This window comes from Dipodomys spectabilis, unplaced genomic scaffold (assembly GCF_019054845.1).
Source record: "Dipodomys spectabilis isolate Male_0828 unplaced genomic scaffold, ASM1905484v1 ptg000001l, whole genome shotgun sequence".
NCBI lineage: Eukaryota > Metazoa > Chordata > Mammalia > Rodentia > Heteromyidae > Dipodomys > Dipodomys spectabilis.
The window spans coordinates 16,191,342-16,217,898 of record NW_024870678.1 but is presented as its reverse complement, the minus strand read 5'-3'; the positions used below and the strand labels follow the sequence as shown (position 1 = coordinate 16,217,898).

The window sequence follows — 26,557 nt, the reverse complement described above, 5'->3', positions numbered from 1 at the left end:
CAAATATTCTGCTGCCTGACTCTTAGTCATCCTTGAAAGATAAGAGTATTGTACCTCTCAACTTGGACATAAAAGAAAACTGAATTCAAAATTTAACAAAACCAGGAATCAGTCTCTCACTTTTCTCTCTCAGCTAACAGTCCTAACCATAGGTTTGCTTCCTTTCCCTTGAACTGCTAGGAATTTTAAACTTTAAGACATCCTATCAGGAATGAGAAGACCTAGATTCTATTCTTGGCCTTACTAGTAAGTGGCTTTGTGACCTTGAACAGATGACTTAACATTAGGGCCTCTTCTCTCACTGTAAAATGAGAAGGTTAGCTAAATGATTTCAGTGGCTCTTTCTGGCTCTAAAATTCTTCAAGTCTGAAAACACCTGCTAGTGATATTTATGTTTCAAAATCCCTTTTTCATCCTCTCCAAAATGTCCTAGTTGGTGGCTCACTATAAATCTTTTCAAATCATTTATATTAGTTCTGCAGCTGCTGTATTTCTACATCTATTTGTCATTAAGCATTATGATATACATTTCTGTACCTATCTGTTATACATTGAAATTGGATTAGGATGTCTTCAGGTATTAAAGTTGTGATTCTTTCCAAAACATAAAGTCCTCAAATACAAAATGCATTTTGTATTTAAGTGTTCAAATGGTTTAGAAATAACATATCATGCAGCAAATCCAACTAAACTTTTCAGCCATTCTAACACCTGAAAATGTCAGGCAGTTCAAGATGTCTGATTATCACTGTAGAGCTGAGCACACTCTCGTTAGTCTTCACAATCCATTTTTCTTCTTCCTTCCTTCCATCTTTCTTCTCCTTCTTTCTATCTTTGTTTCTCTTTTACTTCCTTCCTTCCTTTCTCTCTTTTCTTTCTTTGTTTCAATTTCCTGCTTTCCTCCCTTCCTTCCTTCCTCCCTTCCTTCCTCTTTTCCTCTCTTCCTCCCTCATTTTGATAGTACTAGGATTTGGACTCAAGCTCCGTCCTAGCCCACTTTGCTTTAGTTCTTTTCAGATAGACTCTTGTGCTTTTTGCTTCGGTTGGCCTCTGATAGTGATCTCCAGACAAGCTACCTGCAACCCCCCTGATCTGAGATTACAGATGTGTACCATTACCCTACCACTATCCTTGACTCAGCCTACTCAGGGTTTTTTCCCCCTAAAGTTTTCTCAAAAGTTTGTTTTAATGGAAATGATCAAAAGTTGTGTTGAACAGTGGCCTTTGTGCCATCTCACCTAATTGACTTACCTAATGTCTTCTGGATATGAAACCATGCCAGAGAAAATATGCATAGCATAAACATACTTTCTTGACAAAGTTATTCTAGATAAGTGGCAAACTTGATCAAAATCTTTTGGTAAATTTTGACTCCACATACAATTTAAGAATTGTTTGTGGAAATACTGAGGATGTACAGGAAAAAGGACATTGGAATAAGTACTGCTGTGTGACAGTCTGAAGTATAGGGTTTGGAATGGGAAACTATAAAAATGATGTTATTTGATAGTTCTGACAGATGTTTAAGTAATTCTGTTCTTCACCCTCATGCTCAGAATCTTCTGTTTTCATGAGTATAAGCAAAGAGGGACAAACATTTACTGTGTCCTTGTCACTATATGTTTCCATTCAAGAAAGAAACACAATTACTTGTTTAAGGAAGAAACAGAGACCCCCAAAATCAGGTAGATAAGGGGTGGCAGTAGGGCACTGTGACAAAAACTTTAGAGTTCCCAATTTGGGAAAGTAGCTCCAAGCCTTAATCTTCCACCTCCATATGGATGATTTTCTATGAACTTTGGCAAGTTATTTTAACTCTCTAAGCCATGATTATAAGATCAAGCTCCTAATACCTACTTTTGCTGGAGGTGGGGACAGAAAAGCCTGAGATAAAGTTCTACTTGAAGTACTTAGAACAAGGTCTTGCAGAAAGCTATTATCCATTACTAATTGCTATTTTATTGTAAACATTATGTTGTTATTGCTGTTGAAATGTTGATGCCAAGCTCTTCAAACTCAGGACAGAATTTCAGTTATCCTGCCCATATGAGTACTACTATGAATTAATATTTTCACTACTTATGAAATATTACCTGGAAGTGAGCAAAAGTAATGTGAACATATGTCCTGCTTCAAACACCATACTAAAGAAGCTCTTCAACTTGAGGACCTGATCACTTAAACTATAATGTGTTTTATTTGCTTCATTAGACATAAATTGCTGTAGAGACTTTTTTTCCACTAAATTGAACCAAACATGGTCTCCATTGTCTAGTACACAGAAAAACACACAAAGGAATAACACACTTAGAAATATTACCAGAAAGGCAACATTTCTGGATGTAAGAGAGGCCTATGTGAAATGACTTAAAAACTTTTCTATACACTTGAGTTGCTTTGTTTTCTAATTTGGGCTAAAAATAAGTACCTGGATCTATCTCACTATGATTTTCCTTGATAGGAAGCATTTCCCCCACTAAAAAGCCTTGAATATTATTGGAGCTACACAATGCTGCCATCATATCACAGAGAGCTACAAGACTGGTCTAATATATATCCCAGTTCTATTTTATTTAAAGACACAATTTCCATAGATTTTACAAGCTTTCTGGAATATGGACGTGTGTATACATTTACATGTGTGTATACACATACATACATATGTGCAGTTACTAACTGTTTTCCTGTCACATTCAGACCCTGAGCTCTAAAGTCACTGAGGACTATATCCTGATAGTAACTGAGAAGGGGGAAAAGAGAGAAATACAAAGCAAGGCATAGTTCTTGCCCATAAGAAATGAGTTTACTTTTCCTAATAAAAGGAAATCTAAAATTGGCCATTGTCATCGTGCGATGTTAACAAGCAGCTCTTTTGGCAAGTTTGAAGATGCTGAGCTCCATTATAAAAGTTAAAAATGTCCTGGACCTGGAGTTGTTTACCCCAGAGTACAAGCTGCTCTAAAGTTACAGAGCTGTGGTTGGAAGCAGTGGCTTGAAGGCCGCCTCCAAGTAACTGACGTCACAGAAGTCTCAGCTGCTGTGGTGACATTGAGCAAGCAGCTCTGCCTGTAAAAGCAGCGTGCATTTCTAAGGGACTTGTCTTTACCACTCCGTGGAGCCCTTGGACCTTTGCTGCATTCCATTTTCTTGTAAAAGACACAAGATTCACTGAGCTGAGATGACTCTACTCTTAAAGATGTCAGCTGTCTATCCTGCTGCCATCTGCTGCTAGACTGACAAGAGGTGCAGCTGCCGTAGGACTGCCCACCCCAATACCAAAAGGTATGTTTTTTTTTCCTGGCAAATTATAAAGCAAGCATCTAATGACAGCAAGACACAGTGGGGCTGCTGAGGATGTATTTCCAACTATACTGTTGACGTTGAGCATGATTTCAACATCTGCCTGTACTAATGTCTGTGTCTAGGCTTCAGCTTCAGAACAGTGGGCGGGGTGCATAACGGATTGAACTGACTCAGGGGAGAGACTGGTCAGCTGCTGTGGGTGGATTTCCCAAGCCAGGACTGACAGTGCCATCCGCTCTCTGAGACTGTATCTTCAAACACACTGCTTCTCAGTGTTCACAGAGCACTCAGAGTGGCCCGGGATTTCATTTAACTAGTTTATTAGAATGTAACTCATGTTAGGATGAAGAATTTTTTAAAAGATTTATACATTAAAATTTACAACTCCTGGGTCTGTTGGTATGTGAAAGTTTCCGTCAAACTAAATAAATGTTTCATCCAAGATAACTGCAGGAGGAGTGTATTCTCAATGTGATCTTAAATCTGAACTGTTCATAAAGGGTTAATCTACAGTGAGAGGAAATTTCATCACTGTATCTTCTACTCCAGATGATTAAATTTAAACATTTCTTTATCCAAGCCCAAAAGGTTTTTTATCAAAGCTTATATTTTATAAGTGAAGAAAGGTAAAATAAGCGTGCCTATAGCTTGAATGTTTTCTAATTTGAGTAAACTATTAGAGAGACATTAAAAGAGATGATAGTTAAATGAGAAAGCAAAACCAATTTCTTTGAAATTGCATGTGATTGTGTCTCCCTGACCTTGTTGGAACATTAAAGTGTACACTGAAATAGCAAAAGATAGCAATAAAAAAGTTTTCCTCTTACTCCCTAATAAAATCAAACCAGGATGTTCTCTGGAAAGATCATTTGCAAATGAATAATAAAGGAGCAATGGGATTTATTAATTTGGTGAAATAATGCCAATTATTGATAGTAACCTGGAAAGAAGGTAAGAGTTTTAGAGGCAAATGTTACATTACTCCGAAAGATATAGACATAGAAATTCCTAATACTTAAAAGTTGATCCAATAGAGAAGCATCTTCAGGTTAATGATTGGTTCCAGGAATTGAGTAGTGCAGTTAGCAGTACCTGCTATGTATGAAATTTTTATTGAAATATGCAACTTCATTTCCATGAAAACTCTCTAATTACATGAAAAGTAATATGTTTCAAAAAAGGAAAATAAAGAGCAAGAAACAAGTATTCTGATGTAAAAATCTCCAGAGAACTAGCAGTGCAGTAATCTCTACCAACAATGTTTAGTTTGGTTGGCTAAAGTACAGTTTTCAAAATGGGCAAGATAGAGATTAAAATGGTATCGACCAAAGAGGGGTCAGAATGGAGCACTGCTCACGTAACAAAGTGCTGCCATTATTAAACTGAACCTGATGTAGGACAAGAAAATAGTTCTGTGAGACCCCTGTGCTCCTCTTAAATTGTGCTTCCTAGTCCAGCTAAGAACAAAATAACTTGCCTTCCATGGCACCTTTGCACAATCCCCTCACAACCATCCTGGCTTTCAGCCTAGGGGAGGAGAAGTAGGTTAAAAGGGATTATGTAAGGATAGCTTTGAGTTATTGGAGAAAAGAATGTGTGCAAGTAATGCAGCTCACTCAGTCTTTTAACATTTGCACTAATACTTTTTTTTTTATTCTGAATGAAATTCTAGAAAGAGTAAAATGACATGAAGAACAAAAAGATGCAGGGAAGAGAGTTCCAAGAACACAGAAATCCTTCTTTCTCTCCCACATAGATGCCAGGAATTGTGGGAGGAAAAGAGTGACAACTGAGAACAAAGAGAACTTTTATATTTGCCTTGTTGGAGAGCAAAGAGAGTGCTCAACAACTCTACCCTGTAACTTCTCATCACAGAACATTCTGGTCCTACAATATTCCTTCTTTCATTTGGCTCTTAAATGCTTGATTTAAAATGATTTCATATGAGATTTATTGAATCTACATTACTGGTATAACGTTCCACACACCCCCATTTAACTTGATATATGTCCTTGAAACAGTTAGAAAATACTAGGAAAAGGAAAATCATGGGGAACATAAAAGTTTAACAATTAAACTTGCTTGTGTCAGTTTTATAATTAAAAATCAAAACGATCACTTTTATTTCAGACAAAGATAATGGGATAGAAAGAGATAAATGATGGAAAGGAAGATGGGATGTGGGAAGACAAGAAAGAAGAGGAAGAAACCAAGAAATAATCATTCATCAAGCATTCATTGTGATCCAGTGTTTACATGTTGCAATTCTGTGCCCCCTCCCTACTTTATTTTTCAAGGAGGAAACAATAGATTCAGCTGTATTATATTTGATATTTACGACAAGACTAACATACTAAATCCTCCCACAAAAATTGGCACTAATGCTCTACAGAAATTTTTCTGCACAGGCTTACTTTTCATCCATAATCATTACATTTCTTGGCACTTAGAATCGCTCTGGCCCTAGAAAGGAGAAGCTCTACAGACTGGCCCTTCTCCCTAGTAAGTGATGAGCTTGGCTCTTTGCAGATAAGCATAGATTTCTGAAAGTTTCACCAGTGTTATTCATCCTAACTTAGCCCTGTTCCCAGAAGCAAAACTGATTTAGAGTATTTCTAGATGACCTTCTGGTAAGTAAAAGAAAGAAAAGGGTATGGCACTTTTGTAATTAGTGTAGAAGTGGTTCAGGAAGATTTAGAATGGACCAGGTGTGGTGGTGCATGTCTGTAATCCTAGCCATTTGGAAAGTGAAGGTAGGAAGATTAATGCCTAAGCACAGGCTGGGCCACAAGCACAAGTCCCTATCTAGAAAACAAACTAAAACACAAAGGACTAGGGAATAGCTTGAGTAAGTAGAGCAGCAAGCACAAGGCATTGAATTCAATCCCTCATACAGCCAAAATATGAAGTGGGATTAGGTAGTTAGGAATAGAAGGAAAAATTAGAGCCATTTGCTATACACCTGTAGGAAAACTTTATGTTGAGATATCTCTGTGTGTGTGTGTGTGTGTGTGTGTGTGTGTGTGTGTGTGTGTGTGTACAACATTTCCAGTGCTTAAAGACAGGCTAAAACAAGGAATGTCAGAGTCTTTAATTCCTGTTTCCTGTGTGAAGAGCAGGAAATGTTTCTCTTTTTCTATTTTGATTTACTTTTGCTTTATTTTATACTATATAAATCCTTGCTAAAAGTTACGATAAATTTAGAAAAAAACACATACACTACCATAGAATTTATTTTCCAGATATCTTGTAATTAGTTCATTTCCCTTTTATAGCATTGTTGGTTTAAAATGGAGCTATCTCTTAATATCACAAAGCATTCCATATTTACAAAGAAGTTCCAGTGGCAAGTAACTTCTAGTCAGCCAGACAGTTTCAGTTCACAGTTAATTATATATAGCTAAGAAACAGTCTTCCTGCCTCAGAACAAGCAAAGTCTGCATTTCCTGTGAACAGCTGTTAGATGAACCTAAATGATTGCCAGGCAATCAAGATCAGTAAAAGTTAAATTATCCAAAATAAAGAAAAACTAAATTCTTTACTATTTTAATTTGTCAGAAGGTTGTCTTTGACATTTATTGTGGCGAATAGTTCTGTTTACTGGCTTATTAGAATGAATGGTAGCAAAATAAAGAGATGACAGAATAGAAAGGTGGTTAAAACTAGGGCTATGGGAATACAATGAGATAGGAGAACATATCTACATATGAAATTACTCTTTTTTTCTTGGCTGAATTAGTGATGACATTGTGAGTACTAAGGAAATAAAAGATTACCATAGGATCATTAACAAATGGTATTGGGAAAGGATAAAAATATAGATCCTAATATTATTAGGGTGCTTTTGAACTCATAACCCAGCATAGGTAATCAGCTAATTTTAACCTCCTTATTAGGCTATTATAATTCATTGAGAAATTGTTCAGAAAAGTCTGACAAAAAATAAGATGTCCTTGATTGTGTGTATTTGGCGATATGAAGTAAATACCTATCTTCTGTGAATACAAAATTATGCTTGCTGCCTAGTTATGTAGAATTAATTCTACAATGCCATACCTGCACAATACTGGCCATTGGGTGGTTTGTACATAATCATCTTAAGTGTTTATCCGTAAGCTATGGTATCATGGTAAATGGATTGGTAAGCTAGAGAATTAGATTTCTTCTTCCACTTTTTCTGTTTTTTTTTTGTGTTAGAGATTGAACCTAGGGCTTTGCAAATGTTAAGTTCATGCTTTACCACTGAGCTACAGCCCTATATTTCTTATAGGCATAATTATTTTAAATACACATCCATTTTAAATATAATTTTATAGTCACTAAAAGATATATGGCTTTGGTAATAAAACTTTTTTACAATTGAACTGAAAGGAGGTTTTTTGTTTGTTTGTAGCAGGCCTGTGGTTTAAACTCAGAGCCTGGGTGCTGTCCTTGAACGTTTTTACTTAAGGCTAACACTCTAACCACTTGACCCACAGCTCTACTTTTGGCTTTTTTTGGTAGTTAATTGGAAAGAACAGTCTCATGGGCTTTGCTGGCTTCAAATTGCAATCCTCAGATCTCAGCTTCCTGAGTAACTAGGATTACAGGAGTGAGCCCCTGGCACCCAGCTGAAGCAAGACTTTGAAAGCAAAAAATGTGGAAATATATTTTTAAAACATCTCAATACTTTGCATTCATTATGTCATGCAATGTTTATAACAATTCCATCAATATCTCTGTTTTAATGTAATAAAGTAAATCTCAGGAATGTTCAATGACTTATAGCAGTTTCTGTACATACCCTGAAGGTTAGAAACCTAATTATTTCAGTCATTAATGTAATAGATTACTTAAAAACTGAGCTAAAGTTTTTCTTCAATTCTTTGTTATCCTTAACAGGCTTAACATACATAGTTTACCAGAAAGAAAAGAAAGCCAAACTTAACATAAGTTTCAGGATGGTCTTGATGCTTTTAAATTTGCTTTTGTAAAGTGGAATAATAATTTCATTTTTAAGGTGTGGTTTAGCTTCTTGATACATCAGTCTTGACTGCTGAATTTGGAGGCAGACATGGTGTACTTATCATATGTGGATAAGCATGATCTCTAAGTACAAATTGAGATTACAATCCCGACTTGGATCAGGAATTTAAGTCACTTTATAGCATCAGTACAGAAAAAGAATAATTCTATTATAGCAATTCTACCACACTTGAGTATATGTAACATACACTTGAATTTCATACTTAAATATTTGAACATTCACAAAAAATCTATTTTTAGATTGTTAAAGGAATATTTGTATCAAATATGTGCATTTGACCATCTTGTCCACTACAGTTTTACTGACTGGTTTCTAAAAGGGGGAAGCATGCGTTTAGACGGTAGTTCTTTATTTTATTGACTGTGATAGTTTCTTCTTAAGCAGGTGATTGTTATCTCTTCTGTGTTCAGTTTCCTAGTTTATGTTAATGATTCTTAACAAAATGATAATTCATGTTTTCAGGAAGCATGTGAATTTGGAACTCTGTGTTTTATGTTTATATTAGGCTTTATTTTAAGGGCAAGTGAGATTGCTTCAAATAAAACAACTCCGAGTTTCCAAGAAACAGTTAAGAGAAGGCAGAGACAAGCAGCCCCACTTTGCTGATACTTGCACAGTTGCCATGGACCTACATAAGCAATGGGAGAACACAGAGGCCAACTGGCATAAGGAAAAGATGGAATTGCTGGACCAGTTTGACAATGAAAGGAAGGAATGGGAAAGTCAATGGAAGATCATGCAGAAGAAGATAGAAGAGGTATAAGTTGATTTGCTTTGAATATATTCTAAACTTCAAGTTCAGAGTGAAACTTTGTTGAAGTTTATTTTCTATTAGAAACCATTTTTATATTCTGTATTGCCCTGAAGAGATACAAGTCTTACTAACACTTACTAGACCAAAAATAGCACGACTTTTCCCAATGGTAGTTGACAGACTTACACTTATTTTTCAGCCTTAAAAGAAAATTAAGATCTCGAAACTTCACTGTAAAATACATCATTTTATTTTATTTTCTGAACAGAGAGGTTTAATATTAAAAGTAATGTTTGTAGCCAAGTGCCATTGGGTCATGCCTGTAATCCTAGATATTCAGAAGCTAATATTTACCATATATGGAGTATATAGAGTAGGCAGAGTAATTATTGAATAATTACAAATTTAACCAGTCAGCAGACTGTTTTAGCTACATGGCTAAACAACTGGCTAGATTAATTATGCATCCTTAATTATTTTGACTACATGACCTCATTATCTCCTTGTAGATCTCATCCAATTCTGTCATGTGTGAGTGGGGCCAGAGGGGAAAAATGAAGGGAGCAAACAAAACATAGTTTTCATATCACAGAGGCAAATTATGCAATGCTGTTATGGCTTGTGTATACAGCTATATAGCTGGGAATATATTTATATAATATACTTACCGAGAATGCTCATGATGGTTCTTTTCAATACCTGAGTACCAGCACTGGGCTCACCTTATCATAGTTATCTTTCTCTTATTATATAACACACATCATATATATGTGGATGCACCAAATATGGTACATTCTTGTAAGCTACAAAGCTACAGTAAAAAGGAAAGTGCAGGCAAAATATGTTCACAGGTCACAGAGAAAAAAATTTTTAAACTAAAATTAAGAAATCAATACTTGGAGCCAGGTGCCAGTAGTTCATGCCTGTGTAATCCTAACTACTCAGGAAGTTGAGATCTGAGGATCATGGTTCAAAGCCAGCCCCAGCAGAAAAATCCCGATGAGACTCTTATCTCCAATTAACCACTCAAAAACCAGTAATAGAGCTGTGTCTCAAAGTGGTAAAGCAATAGCCTTGAGCCTACAACTGACAAGGAAAAAAAATCACTACTTGGAAAAATGATATCATGTCATAATCACAATAGAATGTATTTTTTCTGACATTCATTATTGAGTTCTGTGTTTTAAGTACAAATTATTGAAACATACATTGTGAAAAAAATGAGAATTGTAGACTCCCAGGGGTTCACATAAAGAACTTCAGTGGTTTGTTGTTGCTGTTGTTGTTGTTTTTTTCCGGGTCCGGTCATGGGCCTGAACTCTGGGCTTGGGCGCTGTCCCTCAGCTCTTCAGCTCAAGGCTAGCGCTCTACCACTTGAGCCACAGCGCCACTTCTGGCTTTTTTTTCTGCTTATGTGGTGCTAAGGAATCGAATCCAGGGCCTCATGCATGCAAGGCAAGCACTCTACCACTGAGCCACCTTCCCAGCCCGAACTTCAGTGGTTTTGCCTGATAATATTACCAACTGAGAGCATCCAGCATTGTGTACTTTTGACAGCTATTACACTTGCTATTTTTTTTTTTAAAAAAAAGAGGTACATACTTGTATTGTTTGAAACTTGGAATAATCCAGTTAGGAAGTATGGATTATTGAGACATTATTTAGAGTTGATAGACTGCAGAATTTTTTTCTCCACATTGCAATCTTTTCTGATTATCTTCTCTGATAGAATTAATAAGGGCTAAATATCACATAATAGATTTCCTTAAATAAAACAAATGGTTTTCTACTAATTATTATTCATTCCTCACCTTCAGTCCCCAACAGAATTTTACTGGTATAAAAAAAAGAATACGAAAGCATATGAAAACAAAAATAAATTGATAGATAGCCACAAGGAAGGTTCACACATAAAATGTAGCAGTGTGTCTCTTTTTAGGAACCAACAAAGAAGTAATCAGCCACATATTTCTCAATATTCAGAAAACTAAAGCAAACCTACACCCCAGGAACAGCTCTTTGTATTGAAACAAAAACATTTTTTGTTTTCCCTACACCTTCTTAGAAAGAAGGTAATATCAACAGCAACCTTTAGGCAGTACTTCAGGTAGTACTTCTTTCAACTGGGATTTGGGGTAAATATCAAGGAGCAGTAAATCTGTTATTGTATGACTAATAATACCTGGAGTATATATATTGATTGTGTTTGTGAAATGTAGGCACTTGTTCTAGTAATTATCTGATGGTCCCTTTTGAAAACTGACAAACTCCCAAGACTCAAGAGAAGGCCCATCATTTTTTTTCTTAATAATTTTTTATTGAGATTAAGTGATTATATAAATTTCACAAATTTTACAGTATTGGAGGATAGTGATACTTAGTTAAAGTCACAAGCACATGTTAACCTTCACAAGGCAAATTATCATTATCTTGGTCTATAAGTTTGTGAATTCTATAAGCTTGGACATACAACTATTACTTCTGCATTGGGTGATATGTATATTTCTTTCCTTTTGCTTAGTGTTAACTGTTCTCTCTTTCCCTCTCTGTCTTTCCCTCCCATCACTGTCATTGAGTCGCTTAGTTCATCTTCATCAATATCCAGTGCAGCTGATGGGTCCTCTGTTGTATTTTTTCCTATTTCCCTCTGATTCTGTGCTCTCCTCCTAGATTCCCTCAGATGTGCACATATATGTGCCATATATGAGGTCAAGAACATGGAGTCATTTGGAAATTATATGACTAAGTATATGTCATTTGTTTCTTGAGTCCTGTTTACTTTGTCATATCTCCTTGCATTTTGGATTTAACACCCAACATATCAGGGAGACCATGTGCCATTTGTCTCTCTGATCTTGGCTTACCTCGCTCAAAATGATATGCTCTAGTTCCATCCATTTCCCTGAAAATGCCATTATTTTGTTCTTTATAATAGCTGCATAATATTCCATTGTAAATAGGTACCACAATTTTTGATCCATTCATCTGTAGTGGGGCATCTGGGTTGTTTTCATATCTTGGCTATTGTGAACAGTGCAGCAATGAACATGGAGGTGCATATGTCCTTGTATACTGGTTCCTGTTGCTCAAGGTAGATACTTAGGAGTGGTATGGCTGGGTCATAGGGGAGGTCTATTTTCCTAAATTCTATTCAGAAAGAAAGAATATCTACTACTAAATACTACTAGTAGTATTTAAGTTTTGTCAAAATATTCCAACTAATCCATAGTTTAGAGACAACCATTTGGAGGCAAAAGCATTAATATCTGGGGGAGTGCATAGTAAAATGGCCAAGAGAGCTCAAAATGGTTTGCTAAGTACTAAAAAACTTTGTTAAAATGAATTGGGAAAGTTTTAATTTTTTTCTTACAGCTTTGTCAGGAAGTAAAACTTCGAAGAAAAAACAACATGAATGAACGATTTAAAGTCATTGATATTGATCATGAAAAGGCTGTTCAAGATAAAATCTTGGAATCTTCTCCAAAGGACCCCAGTTCAAAGCAATCTGATTTTACAGGGGTGAATCACAGGGATGGACTGGGAAAAGAAAAGAAAACAGAGCAGAGCTTTCTCAGTGAAGAGAATCAAGTGTGTAAGGAACCAAAAGCAACCAATAAACCAAAAGTTGGGTTTATAGATCCTTTGGCCACAGACAAGAAGGAATATGAGGCCTGGCCTGGCCAGAAGACTTCTGAGAAAGAAAGTAAGAGCTGCTCTGGAGCCCTCCACACTGTAAGTAAGATATGACTGGCTATGAACTGTGTCTAAGGAAATATTACTTCTAAGTGCTAACATGCTATTGCTTATGTGTACAAAGGCTCTTGAAGAACTTGCCAAAGTTAGTGAAGAGTTATGCAGCTTTCAAGAGGAAATTCGGAAGCGGTCTAACCACAGAAGGTAGGCTGGCACATATGTAATTATTTTATTCCAGAAAATCAATAGGAATACTGGTTTTAGTTCGTGAATCCAAACTGCTTCCTCTTTACAGTTTGTTAGAATTATAAAATAAATTATTTTATTTTTATTGTTGGACACAAGAGATATATTCTAACTGCACGTTTCTTGGTGTGCTCTTTTCTTTCTCTCCTGCTGGTACCATGCTTTGAACTTAGAGCTTTGCATTCCTTACCCGACTACCCTCACTTCTACGTTCATCTTCACCCTCATGCTACTCCCACTTACAGCTAACAGCTGATGATTTACCACCTGTGCCACACCTCCATTCCAGTTGTGTTTTTGTTGTTGTTTTGTTTTTGTCTTTATTTTTTGCTGGTTTATTGGAGACAGAGTCTTTATTCTGCCTGGGCTGGGTTCAAACCAAGATCCTTAACTCTCAGTCTCCTGGGAAGCTAAGATTAAAGCCCAGAACCACCAGCATCCAACTGTGTGATAACACTTAATACACATCTTCTACTGCTTTGTGTAATTTATAAGAAATACTTTACTTTTTGGCATTTAGTTGAGGTAGACTTTCTACAATACATTTTTTGTGCATTTTTCAAGTTTTCCTGGAGAAAAGTTTGTAAAAGGTGGTGTTTTGATAACATATTGATATTCAACTGAAATATTTTATATCTGATTCATTTATTTCTCTATGATTAGCCATTATATAATAAATACACATGTAATTTTCAGAACAACATATAAATGTGTACACATATACACATGGTACAAGAAGTGCTGCCTTAGTTCATAAACAGTATATAACTGTAACAGTTTTAGCCATGTTTTTTAAGGTTAATCTTGAGTTTTGATATGGTTAACAAAGATGGGTTATACTAGGATCAGTATTTATCTCTTTTAGAGGCAGTTATCTTTTTTAATGGTTTAGTAAGGATTTATTTTAGTAGAACAGGTTTGTGGTAGGAAGAAATAGAAAAAGAGAGAAAAACATTCTTGCTCTCCATCCAGGAAATGGGGTTAGCAACTTTTAGGAAGCTATGACAATGTGTTTCCTTGGGAGAAACTGTGAGGATTTTTTTCTTATTACAGAAATAGATTGCTTAAGCCATTTCTTTGAAGACTGCATCTTAAAATAAAATTATCACTAAAGTACCATCTTTGATCATTATTTAGGATGAAGTCAGACTCTTTTATCCAGGAAATACCAAATGTAATCAGTGCGCCTCAGAAAGAGCATATAATCAACAATGACCAGCATGTTCTTCCAATCCATTTAGAAAAAGAAACACAGAAAATTAGAAAGAATCTGAGCTATACCCATGTGCCCCAAAGCAATCCTATGAAAAAATGTGGAATTGGTACAATTGATCTGCTAAGAAATGAAACCCCACCAGTTCCTCCTCCAAGAAGCACATCTCGAAATTTTCCCAGTTCTTATTCTGAGCAAGCCCAAGCAAGACTGAAGGCAAGTTTAGAGCACAACAGCTGGGTGACCCACAAGGGCGAAGGAGAAAGGAATGCCAACCCTCAATTCCTTATGAGGAAACCTACCTCGTGTCCAGAGGAAGAGAAGATTTTGACACCAGAGGTCAAGGTAGATAGTAAGCATCCAGGTAATGAAGATATCAGACTTCCTGTGTGGTCACATGACTTTGGGATGTATACACAAAAGAGCCTTTCCCCTTTGTGCTTTCAGAAAAACAGCTATATACCCAATAACCCGACATCAGAAAGGGTGATTTCAGAACACCTCCCTAAATTTCCCCCTGAGCTTCATATAAATAATGACTGTAGTTCCTCCATAACACAGAGCGGTGGCTCACTTGCAAGCTTCAGTTGTGGCTTTGAAAGGACAACAAGGAATGAAAAGCTGGCAGCAAAGACTGATGAATTTAACAGAACTGTGTTTAGAACGGACCGGAATTGCCATGCAATTCCGCAAACTCAGAACAACTCAAAATCATCTGAGGATCTTCATCCCTGTGATAGCACCACAAAAAGTGACCATGTGACTGGTGCTGTGGAAGCCAGTGAACATGTACTTGTGTCCATGGAAAATATGATCAATAATCCCACCAAGAAATCAACAGGCCTGGTCAGACAAATGCAGGATTATGGAAGTCATAGCAGTAACCAGAATATGTTCCCTGAACATGACTGGAGACCAAGCGATTTATCTGGCCGACCCAGGTCAGCTGACCCCAGGTCAAATTATGGTGTTGTAGAAAAGCTGCTGAAAACTTATAAGACCTCAGTCAGGCCTGCATGTCAACATTCTAAATGTTTCCAGGATAACTGGATCAGATGTAATTCTGATGCCAGTGGTAATGACACATTAAGTCAGCATTTAGAAATGCATCCAATGGCGCAAGAATTTCAGCCAAAAACAGCTTTGCTTGGGGGACAGCAAGTGAAACAAGGAATAGATGAGAACAAGGTAACAGAGGTAAGAAATTCAAATTATACGTTTTGGTAGGCCTGTATTAGTAATTAGCAATGGCTCTGAGTTCAATTGTCCATTCATCTACATAGAAATTAGACAGAACTTCACCTTTTGTGAATATATTTCAACAAGATGAATTTAAAGTGAGTTTTTAAAGACTAGACTTAGTGTATTACTTAATAACCAATTAGAGTAATATTTCAAGTGGTTTAAAGGAGATCAAATGTTTATTTTCTTGGTTGAAAAAAAGTTGAGAATGTACATTTGCTGATTTCTAAAATTTTATTTTTTTGAGTTTGATTTTTGCAGTATATAAATATTTCTAAATATAACGTTCATTTTTCAGACATTTTCTGTGATCAGTCATTCTTAGCATTTGATTCATGTTAGAAGAGGATTAGTCATAAGAATGTGAATATTGGCTAAACACATCATTTAAACACTGTCTCACAGTTTTATTACCCATGGTACTAAAAGACCATATGTGGAAACAGGGCCACATGGAGATATACTTAGCATTTGAAATGAGAGAGGAAAAGAGAGAGAGAGAGAGAGAAAAGGAAGGAAGGAAAGAAGGAGGGAAGGAAAGGAACAGAAGAGAAAGGAACAGAAAAAAAAAAACAAACCACAAATATTTAAGTAAACTCACCCTTTCTCTTTGTTGTCCATTTACAAAAGAGTAAAATTTTCATAAATTATAAAGAAGTAAAGAAACTTGTAAAGTGAAGTCATACAGTGTTTCCTTTTTGTGTGCATAATATTACAAGGAGTTGCAATGGACATATTGTTATTATTTACCAATATTTCAATGAATCATCCTGCTTTTACATTTCTCTATTTTTTTGTTTGAGCTCTTAAATAACTGTGAAATCCTACAGTTGGAGATAGGAAATAGAAATATACACATTAACCAACCAAAATTCTCATTAGCTAGCAAGCATGAATGGATTTCCCTTTTCTTTTGCAATAATTGAGGAGGTCTGGAAGCAAGATACTCTATTATAGATGCCATACGAATAAACTTTGCTTTGCTTTGGGTTGGTTGGCTCTAAAGAGAGAAAAAGAAAAGTGCAGGTTATTGCCAGCTATGACTAGAACAGAAAAAACTGCATTGTCCATTCTCAATGAAAGGGTGCAAGCTTTGTTAAGAAGACTAGGTAGAACCAAGGGTCATCTTTGTAATAGTCATGGTCAAAGGCTGGTTTTCTTTCACAAAATAGAAAGAAGGAAGGAAGAAAATGAAAGGATAGAGAAGAAAAAACTTTTCACTCATCAGAATTCTAGCTAATTCTCAAATTAGCTAGCAAACCTTCTATTATTAGCAATTTCAAATTAAGTTATATTTGGATTAATGTTAGGGCATGGAGTAGAACTCAGTGGTAGAGTATTTGCTTAGCACATGTAAGACCTTCGGTTCAATATCCAGCATGAAAAAAAGAAAAGGACTTTAAGGAGTTAAGTACAGTTTTTAAATGTTTATGAGACAGTATCACAGTGATCTCTAGTTTTAAAAAAAAATATATATATATATATATATATATATATATATATATATATATACATATGGGAGGCCGGGAAGGTGGCTCAGTGTTAGAGTGCTTGCCTTGCATGTATGAGGCCCTGGGTTCAATTCCTCAGCACCACATAAACAGAAAAAGCTGGAAGTGGCACTTGAAGTTAGCCTTGAGCTGAAGATCTGAGAGACAGCACCCAGGCTCAGAGTTTCAGGCACCATGACCCACAAAAAAATAAAAAATAAAATAAAATAAATATATAAGGTATTTTGTTTAAAAGCCTTGTACTTTTGATCTCTAAATGTGTCACTTACCTAATATAAATGAATGATTTTAATATAATTATCTGATTACCTTATCTTCAAATACTATCAAAATATTCTAGCACCCCCCAAAGAAACATCAGTAGATCTGTCCTATTGAAATTATTTGACTTGAACTTTTGAATCTTGAGCTCATAGTCCTACAAAAGCATTAACTGTATCAAGATTTGCCAATGTAAAGAGATCTTCAAGAATATCAAAAACCATATACCATATTAAAATTGATTTTGGATTAAAACTGAAGTTGATTAAAACATCAAGCCTACACATGCTAGATACTTTCTTTCATTTTCAGTTCTTTAATCCCACTGTTGGGATGTGTAATGTGTTAAGCTACATTGCTGATGTGTATGTAGTGAGATACATGCATTCGTTTTTGTAGGAATCCATGGTAATGAAAGCTTCAGACGGAAAAGGATTTTCCCGACCTGCTAGACCTGCAAATCGCAGGCTGCCATCCAGATGGGCATCTAGATCTCCATCAGCACCCCCTGCCTTGAGGCGGACTACGTACAACTATAATATTTCTCTGCAATCTGAGGCACACATGATCTAAATCTCTAGTCTGGATTAGTAGATTACAGAAGTTGTAGTCCCAGTTGCCAAGCCAGACATTCTGAATGTTTACAGCCAGTCCTGTTCTCTTCTGTATCTTTCAGGATCACTAGGATGAGCCGTTTAAATCTTAACTTTCCATCAGTCTTCAGTGTTTTTAATCTACAGAACAATTATCTCTTTGTAGTTTTTGGCTTTTTAGGTCAGAATTTTTTAATGTCATTCGCATCAATTTCTCACTATGATTTAAGTTGGAACAGTGTACAATATTGTATATTCTAACTTTCTTGCAATTTGCAGAAAGCAAGGTGATGTGCATGGCCATGTGTTTGTAGGTGCATGTGCTGTAATAAGAAGTATTCTAGTATGTATTCAGACAAGAAACACTTATGTGCTAGTGTTGACTTTGACATTATAACATGTATACCTATATATTCTTTGTTTTTGTTTGAAAGTTTTGAAAATATACAGTACTATTTATATTTTGTATACCTTTTAATAGGTATCCACCTAAAACATTTGAGGTTCATATATTCATTCACCACTTTCTTGACCCACAACTACATTAAAAAAAGAATGAAACATATATCTAACAGTAGTTTTCTAAATATAGCATATAAGTAGCTTCGTAATTCACATGAGGATAGACTTACACCATGGATTTTCTTGTTTATTCTTTTAAAATAAAAATGCAACAAATTTAACAGATCAGTATTCTCAAGTAAGCATAAACTATTTATAAATGCTTCTATATCATTTGGTAGTCTCAAATGGCTTTACCTGTATACTTGATCCTCAGAGCCAACTTCATAAGACTGCCTTATGAATGACAGGACTAAATAATGAGTTTATTTTGTCAACCTCAGTAACAAATATTCCTTACATTGTATGCAAAATGAAATTATGCTGAATTTCACCTTTTTGTTAAGATTATGGTAAGCTTTTAGTTTAGCTGCCTTATCTGGAGCTATACATGCTTAGAGGTAAGTCATTTTTTCCCTTTTTTCTAATTTCTGCCCTAAAAATTAGTGATAAAAGACTAGCTTGCTTTTTTATTGGCAAGGAAGATCAGGAAAAATATTTCATTGAGAATTGAATTATATTTCTTATAATGTGCTATTAAAAAAAGGCCTTAAATATTGGCATCCACAGTAGCATAAGAAACAGAAGAGTGTGTGTTCTGTGTATGTGTGTGTGTGTGTGTGTATGCCTTGGCTACAATTTTCCCACAGTAAATATATGAATGCAGTCTTGAGGGCTGGCAGAACTGGAATGCTGAAGTGCTTGAAATTCTATGTATAAGATCTTAGAAGCAGCTATGTTTATTTACCACAGCCTCTTTTCACAACCGATTGTTATTATTTAGATATTAGTTCTGTTTCATCTTTTACTACCAAAAAAGGTCAAGAAAATCTTATGCCAAATGCATTCAGAGAGATTTCTCTTTATGATGTTCTAACCACTAAGAGGATTCATTTTGTTACACCCTGCTCTGAGGTAGAGTAAATCATTTGCAAATAGCTGACTGCCTTAAAAGGCTCAATACTGTAGCACAGAGATGACTAGATTCATGCTTTACATAGTAAGGAAAGTTCCAGGAGGTAAACTGAATTAAACTAGAGGGGGAGACTGGATTGGATGGTAAGGGCTATAGATATACTTTTCTAACTCTTATTTCCTTCAGGGATTATCTTTCTTTCCCACATGAAATCTATCAAAGAAAAGTAACCTAGTTACCAAGTGATAGCACTTTTGTCATACACCTTTCTAATAGAAGGAAGAAAATATTGGAAAAGGGATTCCCTGGGATCTGAAATGGCAGACCTGTCAAGGAAATGTTCTATAAACAATGGTGCCCAGACCCTGTTGCATAAGCTCCCCTCCAGCTTACCTGTTCCTATCTTTACCTACAAATCAGAACAGGGAGGATACCTTGAAAAGTTAAATTCCTGCCCTTACTCCATAACTGCTAAATCAAAATTCCCAGTGTTGGGGCTTGAGAGTTTGGGAGTACTTAATAAAAGCAAAACAAAGCAAAAAATGAAATGCAGACGATTTGGTGGCCTACCAGATACTGAAACAGTGCCCAAATTGATCAGTACCCTTGGGTTGTATCTCCTCTCCCAGCAACCCCTCACTCCATCCTTAGACATGCCTTTGTTATCGACAAATGAACAGAGTTATTATATTGTCAGGCTTCAGAATTTTAAGCCACTTTTTCTATTATTATTTGAATGAATAGGTGGGACCACTTTAGTGACTTATGTTGACTAAAATCATGAAATATTAGAGCTGAAAAAATAACTAGTATTTAGTCCAACCCCTGTTTGCAAACCACATAGACTAAAACAGATTAAGTATTCTGTGTTCTCCTTTAAAATGTTTTATAATTTTTTATGGGAAAATAATCTAACAATTAAGTGGAAATTATCCTTGAAAAAATATTTTTTGAGGTATTGTGCTTTTTAACTGGCAATTTTTCTACTTTGGATGGACATTTTCTTACCCAAGCATACACTTCATTATGCTATCATTTCTGGATTTAAGGAATTTGTAAACATTTTCGGAAATCTGATTAGAAACAAAACCTATAGATTTTTTTTTTCAGAAAGAAAAATCTCACTTTACTTCATAGGGGATTATTTATTTGGTTGGCTACACTCAGAAAGGAGTAAGACAGAAATAGAGAAGTGTTCTTACATTTTTCTCTGTGCATGTGTGCACATGCACTACCATGCACACCAGCCACTTTTACATAATTTCTCTATATTGCCTTATGTCCCAAAGCCAAATATAAACTTATAAATGATGCTTTGTATAGTTCACTGTTATTCATCATTAATTACTCATAGCTTTGATTTGTTTTTTTATATAGACCGTGAAAGTGATGTGTCATTTTGTTGATGTTGCCCTAAAATTTGATTTACTTCTATGTAGGTGACTTAACCAGCCTCCATGTCATCTTGAGGAAGCTTCTGAACCCCAAAAGAGTATCCACCTCTCTAAAAAATATCTTGAAAATAGTTTTTAGGCAAATTTTCTGACAAAACAATTACTTGATATTAAAATCTCCTTCATCCTTTGGAAGCTATTAAATAAAATAAGTTTGGAAACACTTGCTGTGGCAGTTGTATACATTGAGAATATTTTTATGTCTCTCCTTTCCTACACTGAATAGCAGTGAAGCAGAAAATGTAAGTCTAAACGCAAATGTGTACCCAATTCCGGTCTGGCTTCTCCAAAAATATCTCTGGAATTTCAACTAGACCTGCTTGACTTCCTGCTTCTAACCACACACAACCTGATAGAGTTTCTCACACAGACATCCATGCTGTGTCATTTTACTGCTAAGTAAGTCTGACGAAAGTTTTCTTTGAAAAGAGTAATCACTTCTAGTATTTTAATTTATGTTAATTTTTACGGCGATGCAAATATATAGTATAGTTATACACGGAATTTATAACTATGACTTTATTTATCTCATTGGAAAATAAGCTCCTTCCAAATATGGGTTTCAAGATGAAAAACAAAAATGAAAACAAAGAAAATTTGAGATGGCAAAGACGACCACTACTCTTTCATTATTATATGTAAATTTTTTCTTGTCATAGGAAATAATTTTTGTATTTATAAAAAAGAATCACAAGGCTTAAAAATAGATCCATATTTCAATATAGTTGGATCTGATGAGATCTGGAAAAATTACATAGGAAATTATATAGAAGTCTAGAAATTAAGAGTAATCCAGAATTGGAAACACCTTAGAAGTTATTCGAATAATTATGCCCAGAGAAGAAAAGTTTTTATGGCTGTCAGGGGTTCCAGGATGGTTTCTGAGTTGATCCTTGAAGATCCATGCCCTGCTTCTTTGTATACATATGTCCTGTGAGCATCTGTGACTCAGAGCTTATAAAGCTCATCCACTCACAGTCCATCACTTAGTTTTGCTTCTCAAAGCAAAGCAAACGTGAAGGCAGGCTTTGTGATTTTTTTCATTTCTACTCAAAATAATAATGAGAAGAAACATATTTCAAGATAAAAGTTAGACATAAATTAGATGACTTTTCCTCTCGACTCAGACTCTTTTCCCGAAGAAGCAGAAGAGGATGAAAATGAGCTAAATGTTATTTTCATGTTTTTAATATATTTCCTCGTGACCAGGGGATTGTTCACTTTCATCGAGTGTTGCTCTTCATTTTCTTTTTCAGTACTCTTGGCTAGTAATCAATACCCTTGACTTGGGGATTTAAAAAAAATTTTAAGAAGTTATGAACAGGTTCACAAAAATAGACAATATTTATCTGTAATGTTTTCCTTTGATTTTATATAAAGTTTTATGTAGAACGTGATGTTGAAGGTAAAAACCAATAAGTGGACCAATAATCTTTTAGTATTATGTGAATCCTGACCTTTCTGTCTTCAAAAGGATCAGGCTATATAAACTTAATCCAGAATAAAAGAGTGCTTCAATTGGAGCATTGTCTTTGTCTGTTTGGAACTAGTGTATGTTAAAAGAAAAAAATCTGAATTGGATTAACTTGTAAAAAAATTATTTTTTTTTACAGTCCTGGAGGTTAGCAAGTATGTGAGCAAGGTGCTAGTGGATTTAGTGTGTGGAACAAGCTGTTCTTTGTATCCAAGATGGTGCTTTGTCGCTGTGCCTTCACATAACAAAAGAGGCAAAAACTGCTGTATCCATGGTAGAAAAAGCAGTACTGTGTAGCAAAAGGGGCTGAGAATGTATAATTACAGATCACTTCTTAAAGGCCCAACCTCTAAAAACTATTACAGTAGAGTTTAAGTTTCAGGGTGAATGTTGGTAGAGCACATTCAAACCCAGCAAGTTATTACTTCCAGTTGAATCTCCTTTAAATTTTAGTGTGTTTTGGCCACCGGTTTCATTTGCAAGCTTCATTTCCCAACCAAATTGTTTATTCACTTATCAAATTTATAAGACTCATTTGTAATCCATCTACTTGTTACATCTTTTCTACATAATGCCACTCCAATGAATGCAGAATTATCTAACCCAGATTCTGTGTGTATGTGTTTCATTTTAATGTTTAAAACTCCATAAAGGATTGTTTGAGTTGATGATACCAGAAGTAAAATAGCTAATTTGCAGTGAAAACTGGAGAAGTATACACCAGATAGATAGATAGATAGATAGATAGATAGATAGATAGATAGATAGATAGATAGATAGATAGAAAGATAGATAGATTGTGGGCTTGAGCCAGGGTCTGGTCTCTGTCCCTGAGCTTTTTTACTCAAGGCTAGCACTCTATTGCTTTGAGCCACAGCACCACTTCCAGTTTTTGATGGTTAATTGGAGATAAGAGTCTCACAGACTGCCCTGCCCAGGCTGGTTTTGAATTGCAATCCTCAGATCTTAGCCTCCTGAGTAGCTAGGATTAGAGGCTTGAGCCATCAGCAACCAGCTGTCAACAATATTTTTAAAGGAAGTTAAAATACATATAGGAGTAATGAGCACATCTGTTAAAAATTAGAAAGCCATTCACTGGGAATAAATGCTCTTCCTAGGAAGAGCAGAGACTAGGAATGTCATATTATTTCAAAGGAATTTAGCAGAATGATAGCCTAGGGATCCAGAGCCAAATGAATTTATGAGGTGTTCTGCTCACCAAAGGCAAACACTAAGCTTCTCAGACATATCCACAGCCTGGGAAAAGCACATATCAGGGAGTCTAGAAGAGGGAGTGTAGTGTGAAGGAGCCAGGTAGGCACCCAGATGGGCACCATGAGGATGTGCTGAGGATGAGGCAGGTGGTTATCATAAAGGAGCTTTCTACATAAAGCAGCACTGGACTCTGTGTCTAGAGTCTGTGTCAATACTGACTCAAAGAAGACCTACGGCTGGGAAGGTGGCTCAGTGGTAGAGTGCTTAGTTCACATGCATGAGACCCTGAGTTCGATTCCTCAGCACCACATAAAAACAGAAAAAGCCAGAAGTGGCGCTGTGGCTCACGTGGTAGAGTGCTAAACTTGAGCTGAAGAGCTGAGGGACAGTGCCCAGGCCCAGAGTTCAAGCCCCATGACTGACTGAGAAAAAAAAAAAAGATCTACATTCAATATACAATATGTTGGAACCAACATATAAGAAGTGAGGACCAATTCATAGGAAATTAGGAGACTAATGACTACCAAGCAGAAACAGATGGTGGGTGGTAAAGCTTAAGCTCTGATCTGAGTATTTTCCTGAATTAGAACAGACAGGATATTATCAAAGAACTTCACTGGGAGGAACTAGAACAGATGGGCCTTCTCTCCCTCTCTCTTTTTTTCTTTCTACATCTTTATTACTCTGGATATTCATTATTTTCTCTAAATATCAATGTAGTTAGCAAGAATCAGGCCTCTTGGATGAGTGTGGAATAAATGGAGAAACTGATCATCAGAAGGGGGAAAAAAACTGATGAATTAGAATTTGGAGAGTGTACATGTAAAGCTTTCTTCTAATTTCAGGGATTGCTTTCCTCTTAGTTCTTCTTTAATTGTATAAATTAGTTTACAAAAGGGTTCCATTGTGATATTTACAACATGTATATGATGTGCTTTGATCAACTTGGCCTCATCTAAATTACTTCTTTTTTAACCAACCTCTCTCCCTTTCCCTCCTCTTTAAGTTTTTAGTAGGTTTCATTCCACCATTTTCACCTATGTATATGAAATACTACATAATTTTAACCCTCATTTCTCCTTCCTCTCATTCATTGGTCCTACCGATAAGGTGTTCTCTCTACATTCTTGTCCTATTGTTTACTTTTTAGATCTAGAGTCCTTCTGCATGTTCCCATTAAATTTTCTCAAACAGTAGAGGAAAGATATAACCACAGCCAAGTGTCTCACAGCATCTAAGGGAATTTTTCTAAATTTGGGAGGTTTTGAACTTGAAAACTATAGTCACTGAACAGAGAATGTGGCTGCTTCATTCACTAATTATTATGCCGTGCACTTAGAAAAGTGTCAGCCGACAGAGAGGGTGACATGAATGAATAGAAAATACAAATGTTCAAATCACTTGTCACCAGGAAAAGGAAAAGTCTTTCTTTCTGTGTCCTCATTTAATCAAAGCAATCTGAATTTGCTTATTATAATAATTGGGAAGTAATTTCTCTTCCTCTGTAACCATAGTTTGAGAGCTTGAGTCCCACCAAAATATAAATAAAAATAAAAATTTCTTTTATCTTTGTCTGGCAAAAATTACAAACACAACCACTGAGGCAAGAAGAGCTGAATATCAGCAATGCAGATGACTGCCAGAAGAAACTTGGTTAAATACATTTTATCAACAATACAAAAAGGATGTGTCAAATAATTTGGTGTAAGGCTGTTTCTTTTATTGCCTAGGGAGGAAGGATAGTAGAAAGTCCTTTTGAAAGGAGAAAATTAATACATTATATGGGCTTTTATTCCATGTGGTTAAATGGTAAATATTTCATTGTCAATAAAGTCACTTCTCAACTGTCACACTTTAATTCTGTGGCAAGTTTCCTGCAATCATTGAGCTTTCATAGTTTCATTTTCACAAAGGATTTACTCTTTAAACTTCTGCTAAGTAAGCCAATTTTGAGAACTACTCTTTACCATTAGGCAAAGCCATGATCCCTGCTTTTAATCACATTTTAACCAATGTTGTAAGTTTGGGGGTTGGAGGGATGCTGTTGTTGACTAGTTTTGTTGTTATTGTTGTTTTTATGAATTATTGTTTCACTAAAGGCCAGCTCAGGTTGGCCTTAAACTCTAGATCCTCCTGCATTCACCTCCTAGAATTTATAGACATGGATTTCCATGCTAGTTGTCATAAACTTTCTCCATAAGGGCTCATTCCCCATAAAGGAATAATTCTAAATTCTGCTAACTGGAAATCAAATTGACATTTCTCTCTGCCTACACCAATGGATGCATGTCCACCATGTCAAAGAACAAATTTTCAAACTCATTTCTCATTTCTTTACAAAGCAATTTGAAAAACAAGCATTTCTTTAAGAAAAAAACACCCCTACATTTCTTTTTCCCCTTTAATACACCAAGAAAATCAAGAGACAAATTTATCTAGAGGAGATTCTACTGGTGGCTAACTTCAGGGATCCTGGTACATACAGGACACAAAATCTCTACCATCTTTGTCAATGTTTATCATAGGCTGGTTTGACGTGTGTTCATCCATGGTTTTTTTTTTTATATCCCTTAAAACCTCAAATACCTTCTTAAAAATATTTTGTTCTTTATATTTTTTCTAAAATTAGTGAATGACTAATAAATTCACAAATTCATTAATGTCCATATTTTCTAGCTAAAATTAAAGACAAAAGTTATCATTCATCTCTCAGCAAATAATCCCAGAAGTTCCTTTGCATGGTAGAATACTTAGATCAGCATCATTGCATGACTTTACTTTTGCTGCATCTCCAATTGCTTTTATTTTCTTTTCTGCCAGTCCTGGGGCTTGAACCCAGCCTGCATGCTATCCCGGAGCCTCTTTTGAGTTCAAGGCTATAAGTACACTACCACTTGAGCCACAGAGCCCCTTCTGGCTTTTTCTGAGTGATTTATTGGAGATAAAGAGTCTTCACAGACTGGCTTCAAACGGCGGTCCCCAGATCTCAGCCTCCTGAGTAGCTAGGATTACAGATATGAGCCACTGGCACCCTGCTCTCCATTTGCTTTTTAAGCTCCATACAACTTTGGCCATTACCACAGCATGGAATGTTA

At 35.8% G+C, this 26,557-nt stretch overlaps 1 protein-coding gene across 1 annotated transcript; it reads left to right on the top strand.

The window, feature by feature from the left end:
* Positions 1-8,860: 8,860 nt before the first annotated feature.
* Kiaa0408 (KIAA0408 ortholog) lies at positions 8,861-17,894 on the top strand. Its single transcript, XM_042701505.1, has 5 exons — positions 8,861-9,086; positions 12,456-12,815; positions 12,901-12,980; positions 14,160-15,432; positions 17,649-17,894. Exons 1-5 carry the CDS (start codon positions 8,952-8,954, stop codon positions 17,820-17,822), a joined length of 2,022 nt encoding a protein of 673 aa, XP_042557439.1. The 5' UTR covers positions 8,861-8,951; the 3' UTR covers positions 17,823-17,894.
* The last annotated feature ends 8,663 nt before the right edge of the window (positions 17,895-26,557 follow it).

What these genes read in the sequence shown, in the direction of transcription:
- Kiaa0408 (XM_042701505.1), top strand. Translation starts at nt 8,952, where the DNA reads ATGGACCTACATAAGCAATGGGAGAACACAGAGGCCAACTGGCATAAG. An exon ending in TGCAGAAGAAGATAGAAGAG is followed by an intron (nt 9,087 to 12,455) that starts GTATAAGTTGAT and finishes TTTTTCTTACAG; the next exon opens with CTTTGTCAGGAAGTAAAACT. An exon ending in AAGCGGTCTAACCACAGAAG is followed by an intron (nt 12,981 to 14,159) that starts GTAGGCTGGCAC and finishes ATCATTATTTAG; the next exon opens with GATGAAGTCAGACTCTTTTA.